At 37.1% G+C, this 15,806-nt stretch overlaps 1 protein-coding gene across 4 annotated transcripts in view; it reads left to right on the top strand.

The window, feature by feature from the left end:
• The window catches only part of AEBP2 (AE binding protein 2), a 62,114-nt gene that overhangs the window by 11,997 nt on the left and 34,311 nt on the right, over nucleotides 1-15,806 (top strand). For all 4 annotated transcript variants that reach the window (XM_025283349.3, XM_025283348.3, XM_025283350.3 and 1 more), the window contains exon 2: nucleotides 10,810-11,017. In XM_025283349.3, the coding sequence (XP_025139134.1) occupies nucleotides 10,810-11,017 (208 nt within the window). The remainder of the gene's footprint in view (nucleotides 1-10,809; nucleotides 11,018-15,806) is intronic.

Consider the following 15,806-nt stretch of genomic DNA (forward strand, 5'->3'; position numbering starts at 1 on the left):
CTGAAGATAGTTGCTTACTGATGTCTTAAGCTGGATGAAAAATGTGGGTGGAGTAATCTTAAAGGGCAATAGACTGGAGATGAGAAACAATTGAAAATAGTGTGCACAGTGCATGGTGGTGATACAAGATGTAATGTCTTGTTTTCCAAGAACTATATTTCATCATCGTTGCATAAAGTCCCTTTTGGCCAATTTGGTGAATACTGCTGGATCTTGGGGAAAAATCTTTTGTCTTTATTCAGAGAAATAATTGTGGGGATAGAGAGTAGTCTTTTTCTTGATTAGAAAAATCCATTTAGCTTTTTAAATTACAGTGATAATAGCTTGTAATTACAGTAATAATCGTAATAATAATATCTTGGTGTTGGCCAATGATTTTGTGTGCCTCTAATTAATTTTTATGATTATCTCAGTGTGACAAAGCCATATATTTTACTTGCCTTAAAACGCCTACTTAAATTTGTGACTAAAATGTGAGCTTTTCCCACGTGCAAGGCACCAGCTAGGTTTAGGAGTTCAACCTGAATAAGAGGTTTATAGGTGACTGACTCATCTTATACAAATCAACCGGATCCTCCATCTTAGATGAGTAAGAAAGACCTTAGGGAAGTTTGACCTGAGCATATATAGCATGTAAAATAAACGAGGCACTTACCTTTACTTTATCCCCCCTAATTGCTTCTGAGTTTAAAGCTCTGAAAGCCTATAGGACCATGGCATTTTGGAAGGCAAAACCAAGCAGTCTTAGAGAAATCAGATGTAGTCTAAATTCCTTAATTCTGGTTAAGACTAATCTCAAAACTGACTGTTTGTTTTTTATATGTGAAAACTAAAGTGAGCGCTTCCTTGTCCCTGGAGCAAGTATTTTGGAGTTGAATTTTACACTGATATTGTTAGGTTCATGATCTGGTTCCGTGGGCCACTATCTAAATTTGGGACAGGTTCTATGTGAGAATAGTGTTGCTTTCTATGACTGACCTTGAGTTAATTTTTTTATGAAACTAATTGACTTGTAGAAATCAAATTTAATACATCATCTTGTTAGTAAAGCCATCTGTTCAAACGAGGCAAATTACATGTAGATGCTAAATATCTTCTGCGTGTATGTATGCATTGTAGATACAAAAGCAAAGAAATAGTTCCCTATGGGTACACACCAGCTGAGACCGTGTCACCTTGTCTTGATGTGTAATATAGACAACAGTTCAGTATTTCTGAAGTCAGTAATTGACACATTTGTCCTTCATATAAATGTGACAGATTGTTTGGCATTAGTGCTTTGGACAAGTCATATAATTTTTGTGTCTCTTCTATCTGCTCAGTCTTTTTGCTCAGCCTCTCTTATCTGTAAGATGAGGCTACTCATACTTGAAGTGAAGTGAAGTCGCTCAGTTGTGTCCGATTCTTTGCGATCCCATGGACTGGAGCCTGCCAGGCTTCTCTGTCCATGGGATTTTCCAGGCAATAGTCCTGGAGTGGATTGCCATTTCCTTCTCCAGGGGATCTTCCCAACCCAGGGATCGAACCCAGGTCTCCTGCATTGTAGGCAGACGCTTTACCATCTGAGCCACCAGGGAATTGAATATTAGTAAATAGTGATTACCTCATGTGGTTGTTGTAAGCACTACATGAGTTAATACACATCAGGCATTGTTCCAGTTACTAGGGCTGCATGACAAGCAACACCAGCATTTAGTGGTTTTAAAACATTATTTTGCTTACAAATCTCCTGTCTGAGCAGGGCTTGACATGATTAGATCATTCCTGCTCTGCTTGGTGTCAGCTTGGAGGAGCATAGAGTCTGGGGACACTAGTCACCAGAAAGCTCACTCACGAAGCTGTCCCATGTGTGAGGCATGGACCAAAAAGACTCAAAACAGCTGGAGCTGGAACAGCCGGGGCTCTGGCATCTCTAGCTCTGTGTACTTTCTTCCTGGGGTCTCTTCAGCATAGTGGCTTCCGGAGAGCCAGATTTCTCTACTGGGTGAGTGAGTGTGGTTCAGGGCTCCCACGCTGTGTCCCAAGAGCTAGATTGTCTTTGATGACCCAGCCTAGGAAGTTCTGCAGTGTCACTTCTACAAGAGTGTTAGCTTGCTGAGATTCAGAGGAGGTAGGCTAGACACCCCAGCCCTCAGCCCCCCATTTCTTGATGCCATGTTGTAAGAAGAGGATGTGGGAAGGTGTGAGCATGGCGTGGACATCTTTGGAAAATACAGTCTGACACAAGTGCACAGAAAAAGGCAGGGCATGCAGCAGACATGGCAGGGCACGGAGTAGCGCTTGTTCACAGTTGTGGTAAAGAGTGGGGCGTCGTCTAAATATATTAGAGTCTTACTTTTGTGAGACAAATTTTCATAATCTCCTTTTTCCTTAGGGTGAAGTCATAAAATGTAATAGGCAGGCAGTTCATAGTTTTCCTGAAGTTCCTGTTTCTTTTAACTGGTTCAGTTTTAGCTTTTAATTTCTGTCAATTCCTGGAATAAAGAGCCGGCACAAAATGAGAGTCTCGTCCAACAAAAGGACGTGAGGAGTGGTATTAATAACTGAAGTAAAGATGTGTAATATCTTAAAGTTGTGTGATATCAGGCATACAACTTCAGACTTTTCAAAAATACAGAATTGTCATTGATTGACCAGCAACTGGAACAGTTTGACATCAGTAAGGACTTACCGTCTCCTCCACATATGCCTTAGTTTGCCTAAAACAGAAAATATGGTCTTTGTTTTAATTTAGTAAATTAATTAAAATCAATTTATTTGAATTAAAAATAAAAGATTATCTTAAATATTTTTTCTGTTTTTGAATCTTAATTTCTAGTAATTTGATTGCAGGTGCAGGGGAGACAGTAATCTTTGTAGTAGTGAGTGGCAGTTTTATTATGGATGAAAGGAGCATCATCTTTTAACCAAATAATAATTGACCCTGTTATATGATTAGATAAGGAATTCCCTGTGTGTAGTTACGTTTACCTACAATTTGATAAGTACTTTGAAAGCTAATTTCTATCCAAAGTTTATTACCAATAACAAAATTAAACAAAGTTTATAATTTTTGTCCCTGTTTAAGTGTTCCTTAGAGTAATAGAATTTTTGTCTAACTCGTCACTTTCTTCAGTCCATATAGGGAACAATATTTCATTCTTAAAAAATTACGTTTATAGAGTAAAAGTTAAAATTACAGAATATTTCTTTTGTAGTAATTCAGATACAGTGAGCTGAAGACATCCTAAAGATTATGAATTTTCACTTATAGAACAAAAATAAAACACCCTTGATCCTTAGAGATTAAGGGGGTTCTTTTGTGTAACTTCCATGAGTAACTTCCAAATCTTGAACAAAGTGGCTGGATGCCTTGATCATTCTGTTTTCCTCCTCCATTTTTATGACACTCGATCTGTATATAATAGAGCTCAGTGGTTTTTAACCTTTTAATATAAAAGTTAGTAGTTTGACAGTTTTGAGGTCTGTTGTTACAGATTTTTATTTGTAACCCCAATGCATAAGATATATTAAAATGGTGTTACTATTTTTTTGTAAGTTCAAAAATTTAACAATTTGTCAAGTCAATTAAAACAGGAAAGCTTTTTGAAATGAACCTAAATTTCATGTGAGGTTTGTGGGTGATACAAGTTTATGTCAGTTTTTAGCATCCAGTTTTTTTCTTTCTGTTTTGGCTGCATAGCTGTGAAAATGTGACTTGTGGATAAGGGCACTTTGTCTTTAGCCTGTATTTACACTATAATTCTCCCGGCAGAGAGCTGTGAAAGGGAATTGCCAGTAGGGAAATCTTGTTTGGAAGACACCATTAGTTAGTGGTTGGTCTTAATAGTCTTTACTTCATATCGCAAATACAACAGTGATAGGAATCTTAAGTTTAAACAATAAAAAATATTGTTTCATGACAGCTCTTTGATTTGATAGCAGCCACCTGGCTAGTCCTCTAGCAGGAGAGCATTCAGCAAGTAATTGAGTCTTGGGGAGACATTTAACTGGGTAAAGCATAAAGTGTGTGATTCACAGACCTAACTTTTATCAGAGTGGACAAGGGGAGGCCTAAGTTAGGGTTGGAGAAGCACCAGTGCAGAGCTGCAGCTTTGCTAATCAATGTTACAGGAGATTCTGAAATTCTTATATTTTAGTTTTTTGATAAGAATAAAATACATTTGATTTCATGTTACATACTTACATATCATGTTATACATTTGCTATATATATCAAGTGTGTGTGTATGTATATACATAATCATAATGACACCTCATCCTCAACCCTCTTGTAAAGTTACACATTTCAGTAGCCTAGAAAGAGGAGAAGGACCCAGATTTAATGAGGAAAATTCATACCCCAGATGAGTTTCCTCACAGATAACTGGAAAGACGACTGCAGATAAGACTGCCCCCATCCATGTCACCTCAAACTGAATTTCAGATTCAGATTCTATTTAACCCTAGAATAAAATCAGGATATTCCAGGTCAGAAACATACTCTTTCCAGGCTATTTCAGAGAGACCTTGAAACTTTGCTTTAAATACAGTCTGGATCAGTGGTTCTCAAACATTTTGCTAAGGACCTCTTTGCTTTCTTAAGTATGGAGAAATACAAATTATATCTCAGTAAAGCTGTTAAATGGAGAAGGCAATGGCACCCCACTCCAGTACTCTTGCCTGGAAAATCCCATGGACGGAGGAGCCTGGTGGGCTGCAGTCCATGGGGTCGCTAAGAGTCGGACACGATTGAGTGACTTCACTTTCACTTTTCACTTTTGTGCATTGGAGAAGGAAATGGCAACCCACTCCAGTGTTCTTGTCTGGAGAATCCCAGGGACGGTGGAGCCTGGTGGGCTGCCGTCTATGGGGTCGCACAGAGTTGGACACGGCTGAGGCTGTTAAAAAGGTTATTGAAGAAACCAAAGAGCTTGTTTATGTAGATTACAGTTACCACTATTACAGGGTCAAAAATAAAAACTGAGAACATTAAAAACATAAAAAAATTTGTTAATTTTAAAATAAGCCAATTAAAAATAAGTTTTTTTTTTTTTAATAAACTACTTTCCAGTTAAATTAGAAAAGTGACATTGTTTTATGCTTAATGTCTGGCTGAACAACTATTTCTTATGTCTGCTTCTGCATTCAGCCTGATGCAGTGAAGTGATTTAGTCGAGCCATATGAAGAAAATCTGGCTTCATGCAAATATTTAGTTGGAAAAAGAAGTATTTTAATAGACTTTTAAAGTTAATTGTGTGGCTATTTGATAATTTGCCAGAACTTAACAGTTCGTTTGTTTTTTAAGAGACTTTGCAGTGTAGAATCTGAAACCATGTCAACGAACTTCTCTTACTGCGTTACTTTAAGACCACTGTCTCATCCTTCTCCATAATGATAAGGTAGCATCCATTGATTGCTTCCTCTGCTCCTGTCTTCTCAGTATTGACAGCCTTATTGGCAGTGGTCATGTCTACCAAACATGTTTTGCTTGGAAGTAGTTTGAGTTATCAAAGAAGAGGCTATTATATGTATGTGTGAGTTGGCCCTTGAATTTCCAAAGGAACCCATTTTCATAAAATCCATGTAGTTGGTTACTCTAAATGTTAGAGTCTGATCTGCCAGATAGTTTCTTAACAGGACCCATGGGAAAAAAAGGAAAAAGGGAATGTTGTTATGTTAAAAATAGCTTGTAGAAGTGAAGTGAAAGTTGCTCGGTCGTGTCCCAATTCTTTGCAACCCTGAACTGTAGCTCATCAGGCTCCTCTTTGCATGGGGATTCTTCAGGCAAGAATATTGAAGTGGGTTGCCATGCCCTCCTCCAGCTTATCTTCCCAACCCAGGGATCGAACCAAGGTCTCCCGCATTGCAGGCAGATTCTTTACCATCTGAGCCACCAGGGAAGCCCCAAAATGGCTTATGCCCTTCCCTAAATATTGCATAGGAATCGTTAGTAATGTGTGTGTGGTTTAACTTAAGGATTTTCACTTGTCATGGTGTATGTGTGTTTGCTTTAGCTTACTCTTCTACAGTATGAGACAATTCCTTAGTTGGGTCAGTCTCAGTTGGGTAATAATAATGAAAGAGATCTTTTAGAGTCTTGCTACTTAAAATGTTGTAGCAGCGTCATCAAGTAGGTTCTTGTTAAAAACACAGTATGTTGGGTCTTACCCCAAACTCGCTGAATCAGAATCTGCAGTTAATAAGATCACAGATGTTCATATACATATTAGTTTGAAAAGCACTGCTTTAAGTTACTGAAACTATCTGAATAGAGTGAGTGCTTTTTCTGGCTCGGGTTTTCTTCCATATCCCAGGCTGCTTTTGTTCACATCTTATAGAATCAGTAAGTGTTCATTGGGAAGGAGAACTGACTGAATGAAAGATTTTAATACATGCTTAAACTTAGACATAAGATTGGGTGGAAGTAGAAAGTCAGTTTTTAGTTCTGATCATATTGTTATACAGTAGGAAGAAGAACACTGCTTTCTATGAAATCTGTATCTGTCCTGTCAAGATTATAAATTACTTAGGATTTGTCTCCTTTGCTCTCCTGTATTAAAACTGTTGTCTTTATCAGTCTTAAGACTGGAGGGAACCACTGATTCTGGCGTGAATCTGGAACCAAAAGAGAGCCTGGAGATTTAGGATTGGACTCTTTCTAGCAGTTGGAGGTGCCAAGCAGGGGTCATGTGGCAGGACTCCACTTTGTCCTGTTGGGCAACGGGAGGCTTTGTGGGGATGCCACCCAGATGTAGAGTGTCTCTGTCTTTCAGGGCAGAGAACATGCCCCTTAACGTCCTGCACCATTGCATTTGCAGCTTGTTGCCAATGGTAAACAGAGTTCATGTGCTTTAATACCTGCAGTATGCTTTCCTTTCATGAGGATCTGCATCCACATGAAGAACTGGTTTTCAAATGAGTAATACTGCATGTGAGCAGTATTTCGCTATTGCTTAGTGTTCATGGCTATTTGGATTCAGAAGGCTCTCCTTCTGGGGTGAAGTTCATAAGCAAAACATGTTACGCACTGGGTAGATGGACTCTATTGCTAGTTGGATTTATTGCAAGGGTATGAGTCTCTTGACCTTGTTCTACTTTGTTCAATTTAAAGAAAATTAATTTGGTTTCACTTTCAGCTATTTTTGGACTTTCAAATAAAAGCAATGGAGATATGTGGTTAAAATAATACAGAAGTGTGTTTACAGTTAAAGTCTGTCTTGCTTCTCCCATCTGCCCCAACACAGAAGCACTTTGTATATCCTTGAAAAGAGGTTTGCCTTGAGGGGTGGCTGTATCTCCATGTCTGCCTCCACTTAGGTATACAAAGTGTAACTGTACTACCCTGCACTTCTGTGGCTCTTTTTTTTTTTTTTTTTTTTTTTAACTTGAAGGTTGTACCATAGTAGGCCATTGAGATTTATCTCTTTTCTGAGGTTGTTTATAAATTGAGTGTGATGGATTGCTCATTTAACACTACTATTTATTTGCCTTTGGAGTTAATCAGTATGGTTTATGAAAGTATGAACTTTATAGGGGAAATGTTTTAAAATATATGAAGGAAGTGGCAAGGAAAATAGGTAACCATTTTGCTGTTAAGGGTCTCATGAAACTTGGAATTTCTGGGGCTCAAGTAAAAATTTGTATTTCAGTATAAACCATACTTACGGTTTATTCCTGCAGAAACAATATATAAATAAAATTTCATATCTTCAAGAGTTGATTCACATTTAAGAGTTTTCTAGAGATTACGGAGTTTTAGAATGAAAGGTTAGAGCTGACATTTAGAATCTGTAGATAGACTGGGAGATATTTAGCCAGAAGAACTTAAATACATGAATATCCTTTAAAGAGAAATCTTGAGTCATTTTTCCTATCTTTTTAAAAACCTTTATTTATTTGGCTGTGCCATGTCTTAGTTGTGGCATTAGGGGATCTAGTCCACACATTGGGAGTGTGGACTCTTAACCACTGGACCACCAGGGAAGTTCCTATTTTTCATATCTGAAGCATCCTAAAAACATTTTTGTTACCTTTGAAAAATGAATGCATTTGATTTTAGACAATGCTGCAGCTGCTAAGTCACTTCAGTCATGTCCGACTCTGTGTGACCCCAGAGACGGCAGCCCACAGGCTCTGCCGTCCCTTGGATTCTCCAGGCAAGAACACTGGAGTGGGTTGCCATTTTCTTCTCCAGTGCATGAAAGTGAAAAGTGAAAGTGAAGTCGCTCAGTCGTGTCCCAACTCTTAGCGACCCCATGGACTGCAGCCTACCAGGCTCCTCTGTCCATGGGATTTTCCAGGCAAGAGTACTGGAGTGGGGTGGATTTTAGACATTATATAAGTAAAATTTCAGATGTTCAAGAATTGATTCACATTTGAGAGTTTTCTAGAGATTTCACATTTAAGAGTTTTCTAGAGATTACGGAGTTTTAGAATGAAGTGTTAGAGCTGAAATTTAGAATCTGTAGGTTGACTGGGAAATGGTTCAGGACTTCAGTTCAGTTTAGTAGCTCAGTTGTGTCTGACTCTTTGCGACCCCATGGACTGCCGCACTCCAGGTCTCCCTCCCTGTCCATCACCAACTCGTGGAGTTTACTCAGACTCATGTCCATTGAGTCGGTGATGCCATCCAACCATCTCATCCTCTGTCGTCCCCTTCTCTGCCTGCCCTCAATCTTTCTCAGCATCAGGGTCTTTTCAAATATGAAAAGTATCATGATACTTTCATCATGATAAAAAGTATCATGATATTTTTTCAAGTATCATGTTTGCAACCTGTGGATGATTGAGAAAGACAAATTATATATAGCAAACAGGACAGTGTTATTATTGAGTTCAGATTTAATTATTTTTATTGAGGTATAGTTGATGGTACAATATTATATATTTTACGTGTGCAGCATAGTGATTCATAATTTTTAAAGGTTATGAAGATATCCTCTGCCTGCCTTTTTTCTGTAGAAAAAACTTTAGCCAAAGAAAAAGTTTAATCACAAATGTGAAAATGTAGAAACAACGGAAAACAGAGAGCACCAAATAATGTAGTTTGTGTGCATAGTCAAGGACCTTTAGTTCCTTCTCAAGGGCTATAGGTAATCCTCTGAGCCATATCCTGCGAGCAGTCTTACAGATACTGAAACCCTCACCAGGTAGAGAAGTTAACTTATGTGATAACCAGACTGTAGCCATGACATAAGCTGCCACAGTTTTGACAACTGGCCTCAGGAAATGGAAACAAATGGACCCTTGAACCGAATTGAACTATTCTTAAAACAATCAAGATGACTCTGATCAGACCACAGATGACCAATTTCTGTATGACTGTCAGAGCTGACTGTACTGTTTCTACATGTAACCCCCTCCCTCAGCCCACTGATGGTCATTGGAAGGTCTCGGCCCTTTAGACAGGTCCCCTCCCACTCCCGCCCTGCCCCACCCCACCCCCATCCAAAAGAAAGCAAACTTGACTTTCTACCAGCCTGGCCTCTTTATTGATTGCTTTTGAGCAGCAAGCAGAGCAGCTGGACCCCACTTTTGATTACAGTTATATTCCATTTATTAGTTATAAAATATTCCCTGTGTTGTATAGTATATGCTTGTTTCTCCTAGCCTGTTTATTTTATACACAGTGGCTTGTACCTTTTAATCCCTCCCCCTTGTCTTTACTTCCCCACTACCTGCTCCCTACTGGTAACCATGAGTTTGTATCTAGTCTGTATCTGAGTTCAGGTTTAGATATACTTTTTTGTGTTTTTGAAATTTTCTATAATAAAAACTTAGTGGAATGGGGAAGCATGCCCCTTAAAAGTTAATGTGAATTGTATAATTTACTGGTACTTAAATTAAGTACAGGCAGTTTTAGCTTTTAATAGGTTTGAGAGTCTTAAGCATTCTTACTGTTGGTCGTTCTGTGATTGATACTACTTCCATGTAATTTCTCTATTGAGAAGATACGAAGGAAGAAAATAAAGTGAATTGCTCTTAAGATGAAGGCAAAATGTGTTACATTTTTTATGATGTGAAATTCTTAACATTAAAAATTACTCACTTTTATTAATGACTTTTATTACTAGTATTTTTTAGAAAATAAAAAAATTAGTAGTATATAATACTTTATTAAATAAAAAGTAAGAGTTTGAGGTGCATAAGACTTTGAAAAAAATTGAGGGCCAGCAAAGTACTTTTTGGACTTTGGTAAAATCAGAGAAACTTTTGCCCTTAGTTCTCTCTTTTGCTTTTTTATCAAGAGGGAAAATACAGCAAAATTTCCCAACTGCGTTGCGATGGAAAGAGGTAGGATGTGGTAGCAGTTGTATTCTCAGATTAGTGAATGGAAGAAAAGATCAACAAGTGATTTGCAACACTGTAAAGATAATCTTTTGATTCTAAATTATTTGCAGCTGGAAATTTTATTATTTTATCATGCTTTTTAGAGAACTCTGGAAAAGGTAGAATGTGGTGAGCTCTGTGTGTGTGTGTGTGTGTGTGTGTGTGTGTGTGTGTGGTTTGGTTTGTTTTCTGTGGGGTATGGTGTTGGGGACTTCATGTCTGCCAGAAGTTGCTTAAATTATTCCATGGCTGGTTTGAGGTACTAGTTTTTTTTTGCCTTGATTTGCAATTTATTGCAAATAATATTTATTTGAAATTTAGTTTTAGAGAATAATTATTTGAAACTAAATAATTTTAAAGCATGTTGTTTTCTGGTGGAAAATATGGTTCGTATGCTTTATGGGGCAGAATGTCAAGTTGTAATCTTAATTATTTATAAGATCATATTCATGTTAGTGAACTTCTAGGAATAACACAGCCTTTTTTCTTCTTTTGTAGCATAAGCAGTACTATAATGGATGTAGACAGCACAATTTCCAGTGGGCGTTCAACTCCAGCAATGATGAATGGACAAGGAAGCACTACTTCTTCAAGCAAAAATATTGCCTATAATTGTTGTTGGGACCAGTGCCAGGCTTGCTTCACCTCTAGTCCAGATCTGGCAGATCACATCCGTTCCATACATGTAGATGGTCAGCGAGGAGGGGTTGGTTTTGTCATTTCTTTTTTTCACTCCCTGTTTTCATTAGTTTTATTAATTTGTATTTTCTAGTTAGGCTTTTTTTTTTTTTTTAAGTAATTTTGAAAAATTTTTATTTTTCAAATGTTTTATTTTTTCAAATGTTTTTTCCCTTTTATTTACTTTCTACATATTTGAATCAAATTAAATAGAACATATTATGTGTTGGATTTTAATTTGCTCTTAGGTATATTACTTTGAAGAAATTAGACCTTTTAAAATATGGTGGGAGTATTGTAATGAATACTGTGTATTTCAAGGTTCTGATGTTTCTAGTTGAAGGCTTTTAGGAATTGGCACTCTTAGGGATTTCCGTTGTTAGAGTGGTCTTAAATTGTCCCTGATGCTGACATTAACTGGAGAAACTATTGGTATCAGAATTAGTATATACAATCCTGTTAAATGGCTATCTGTACTCATTATTTGTGACTACTGATCATCTTTCCCAGGTTTGTCAGAGCTCATTTAGTATTGACCTATAAACTTTTAGGAATCCATTTAGTCATGTCAGTTCATATAATTTTTATTGAATAGTAAGTAAAGAGCTAAAGCAAATTAGGTAAGTCACAGCATAATGGGCCAAAATATTTGTAAAATTGATAGCATAATACATACTTTTCAACTTTATCTAGATTTTTGTCTTGAATAGTTAACCATTCTTAGTATGTTTTTTAGAAATTCAATGTCACATTTTTAAGTACAGGTAATTTATTAGGCCACACACTGCCTGTCAGTATGGTATCACTATTGAGATACACTGATACTAACATGATTAAAATCTTCTTAAGTAAGTGGGTAACTGTTTCCAAGGTAGTATTAATATTTAGATTGTATTACTGATCTTTTTTTTAAAAGCATGCAGCCATAATAGGGACTCCTAATATTTTTACCATTGGTATTGCATTTGAAATTTCTTTAAAAAAATATTTACTGTTATCACAATATGTTATAATGTTTCAGTAGTATTTCAATTACTTAAACTTATATAAGTGAACATTTGTCTCTTTATTAGATTTAATACATATGGGGTCTGGGTAGATATCAGAGGGTGTATTAACATATTATTGACTGGGGGATTTTTGCAGAAACTTAATGTGTATGGTTGGCAATGTGTTATGTAAGTGAATATTGAAACACTGTGGTCAGTAACATTTGGGTAACAAAAGACATCTCTGGTCAATAAGTTGCTAATGAACTCTGCCCGTCATATGGTATTTTCACTGCATAATCCAGCTCAGTGGTTAAGCTGCTTTGGTAACAGTCTTTATTTCCCCCTCATGTATATCCCTTGGTTTCTTGGTCATTACAGAGTTGCTTTTTGTAAACCAGTGCTTGGAATCACTTGTTATATCACCAAGGCAGTCCTGTGAACCATGGCATGATGCTTTATAGTCACTTGACTTGGCAGCTACATGCAGGATCCCAGGCTCTGCAGGCATGATCTCTTAGTAGTAATAGGGGACTTTCACATTTCTAAGTCTTGATCCTACAAGTTGAGTTGGCACACAGCCTTTATGAGAATGTTTTCAGCCTTTTACAGATTTGTAGGAAAAAAGGAGTTACAGACTGAATGTGTAATGTAATCACTGCACCTGCATGTATCTTACTGATACTACAGAGCCAGGCATGAAGTTTTGGTATTTATACTTTAAACATGTTGAAACGGAAACCCCCCATGTCATTTCTTGAATGCTTATTCATAAAATTACTTTATTACAAATAATAAGATTCTCTGGCTAATTTTAAGAGTAATTCTATTTTGACTTGAGAAAGGAGTTCTGATCTTTGAAGGACATTAGTTGCTAAACTACAGACTTAAAGGCTCAGCTAAATGAACAAAATACATTTCGTTACATTCCCATTATTTTTGCATATCAGTCTTTGATGTATAGACTTAAGCTTTCAGAATGAAAGTTTGAATGAGAATTTGAAAACTTGATGTGTTGTGTGCTCAGTTGCTTCAGTCGTGTCCAACTCTCTGCAACCCCATGGAGTTGTCCAACTCTCTGCAACCCCATGGAGTGTAGCCTGCCAGGCTCCTCTGTCCATGAACTTCTCCAAGCAGGGCTACTGGAGTGGGTTGCCATGCCCTCTAGGAGATCTTCCTGACCTGGGGATTGAACCTACATCTGTGTCTTCTGCACTGCAGGCAGATTCTTTACCACTGAGCCACCAGAGAAGCCCCAAACTTGATTACTACTAGATAATTTAGGAAATCTCAGTCTGGTTTGTGCTTTAAAATAGAGTAGTTACGTTATGGCCATACCACCCTGAACACGCCTGATTTCAGCTACAATTGAGTAGTTGTTAATTTTTTTTTTTTTTTTAAGTGACCTCTTTGAAGGGAAATTTTTTTAAATCATTTTAATTATTTTTAAGTGTGCACTTCAGTGGCATTTATTAAGTACATTCACATTGCTCTTCAATGACTACTATCCCTCTCCATAACTCTTTCATTGTCCCAAACTGAAATCTACCTATTAAATAATACCTCCCTAATCCTCCCTTCTGCTAACCTCTAGTAACCATGGTCCTACTTTCTGTCTTTAAATTTGACTATTCTCGCTCGCTCTCCTGTATAGTGGAAAACAGCTGATTTTGATGACATTTTTAAAGAGTTTTTAATTCTCTTCTTTCTATCCCAAATGTGAAACTGTCACAGTGGAACAGAAACGAGGAAAATTATTGGCAACTCTAGAGGATTTTATGTTTCTAATTAGTGAAAGATGACAGTTCTTCTGGAGCAGTAAGGTAGCAAGAGCTACATCCTGTATTAATTCCTGTTCTTTTTCTCATCCCACTCTGCTGTTCACCCAGGGAAAACAAAAACTATAACAGTTCAGTAACTTCTTTACATGCCTTAAGCTATTTATGTTGCCATGTCATGTGGACTTTAATTGTATTTAGAGGCTGAAGGCAAGTGGAATTTTAAGGTTTCCTGACCTTTTCATATGTCAAAGTGGGTGGATACTTAATCCTGTAGTAAAAGTTAAACTTATCATTTAAGCACCTTTTTTTTTTTGGAATATACCTTTTTTTTTTTTTAAGTCATGAAAGTACTTTCTTTAAAAAATAAAGACAAGCAAGAAAAACTTAATCTTTTTTTGTTCAGTAAAACAGAATTGTGTTCTTGGGTTCATACTTCATGCATGACTGGATTTCAGAAACTAGACCGAGCTATTTTGCTAGTCAAATTTCAAAGGCCTGTGTCCTCTTATTACACACGTAAGTCTTGGTAGGAGGGGAACTTCATCTTGTAGGATTTCAGTGGTTCAGTAAGATCCATTAGTGTACTGTTTTTTTTTTCTTCCCCCTTGTCTTAACTATTTCTCACCTTAAAAACAGTTGCCAGAAAGAAATCTGTTTATCAGGGGTGTTCTTACACGTTTTATTTTTATTAAGTTTACTTTTGTATATGTTCTTTGGTGCGCTTGAGGCAAGAGGGCCAGAGGGATATTTTGGGGGAGGTGATGACAGGGTATTACTATTTGGAGAGTTGAAAGAGTTACCTTGATGTTACATAAAATTAGGCTTGTAGACTCTTCATGGTTGCATTGAATGCTGCTAGGAAATGGGGTCAATCTTAGGAGGTCAGTTTGAGTTTTGATTGCCAGTCTGATATTACTAGATTCTGAACATAACATGAAATTGGGCATATCTTTTGCAATAAATGAGGGATGTTTTTTCCTTGTATTGTGAGAGCTTACTGAATAGTTGTCCTCTGTTTATTAAATATCTTTTAACAGAGGAAATTGAAAATGTTAACACATTTAATGTGGCTAAAAATTACAGAATCCAAAGTTATAGCCTTCATTTTAGATCTTGAAAGAGTAGACTGATTAGAGACAAAATAATGAGATGTAAAAAACATTTACTTCTCTTTTATATGTTCACATTTGGTGAAAAACTGAACTAATTTTTTCTAAGAGCTTAAAGGAACCCTGAGATCATCCATTCAACCCCTTCCTGACTTTATTTTAGATTGTCTGTCTCTTATTTAATATAAAATCTTCTTGTATCATTTTACTACAGAAGGAATCTAATTATTTAGTAAAAGTAGGCTTTTTTCACTCCCTTTGAGGATGTAAATTATATTGCTTACCGGCTCTATTTATAGAGTATTAGGCTGATTTTACTTTACCAGTAGTAACAGAAATTTCCTTATACGTGCTTATTAGACTTTGTTAGGTTGCATTGTATTATTTTGCAGTGAGTCTTAAAATTCACTTAATTTCTTGATGGATTCATTTATGCACTTCATGTATGATATGTTGATAATCAGGTGTAAGTGCATTTATTTTTACTGTCACACAATCCATCATAGGTGTAGAACTTGTGTTGTTATTATTGTTTAGTCTCTTAGTTGTGTTTGACTCTTTTGTGACCCCGTAGACTGTAGCCCGCCACACTCCTCTGTCCGTGGGATTTCCCAGGCGAGAATACTGGAGTAGGTTGCCATTTCCTTCTCCAGGGGATCATCCTGACCCCAGGGATTGAACTCAGGTCTCCTGCGTTGCAGGAGATTCTTTACCGTCTTAGCTACCAGGAAAGCCCATGCATACATTCAGGTAAATACTCTAGTTCAGGAAAATTGACCAAAGTAAGACTAGGACTACCCTTGGTTTGTACAAGCTTCTTCATTTTAGGCCTTTTGGAGGGGACCCCTGACGGTAAAGCTGACTTGTTCTGACGGTAATGGGCAAGGAGTTCTTAACAGAAAGCCTGAGCGTCCCTCTAACATAGAAATTTTAGACGT

The sequence above is a fragment of the Bubalus bubalis genome, chromosome 4 (genome assembly GCF_019923935.1).
Source record: "Bubalus bubalis isolate 160015118507 breed Murrah chromosome 4, NDDB_SH_1, whole genome shotgun sequence".
NCBI classification, from domain to species: Eukaryota; Metazoa; Chordata; class Mammalia; order Artiodactyla; family Bovidae; genus Bubalus; species Bubalus bubalis.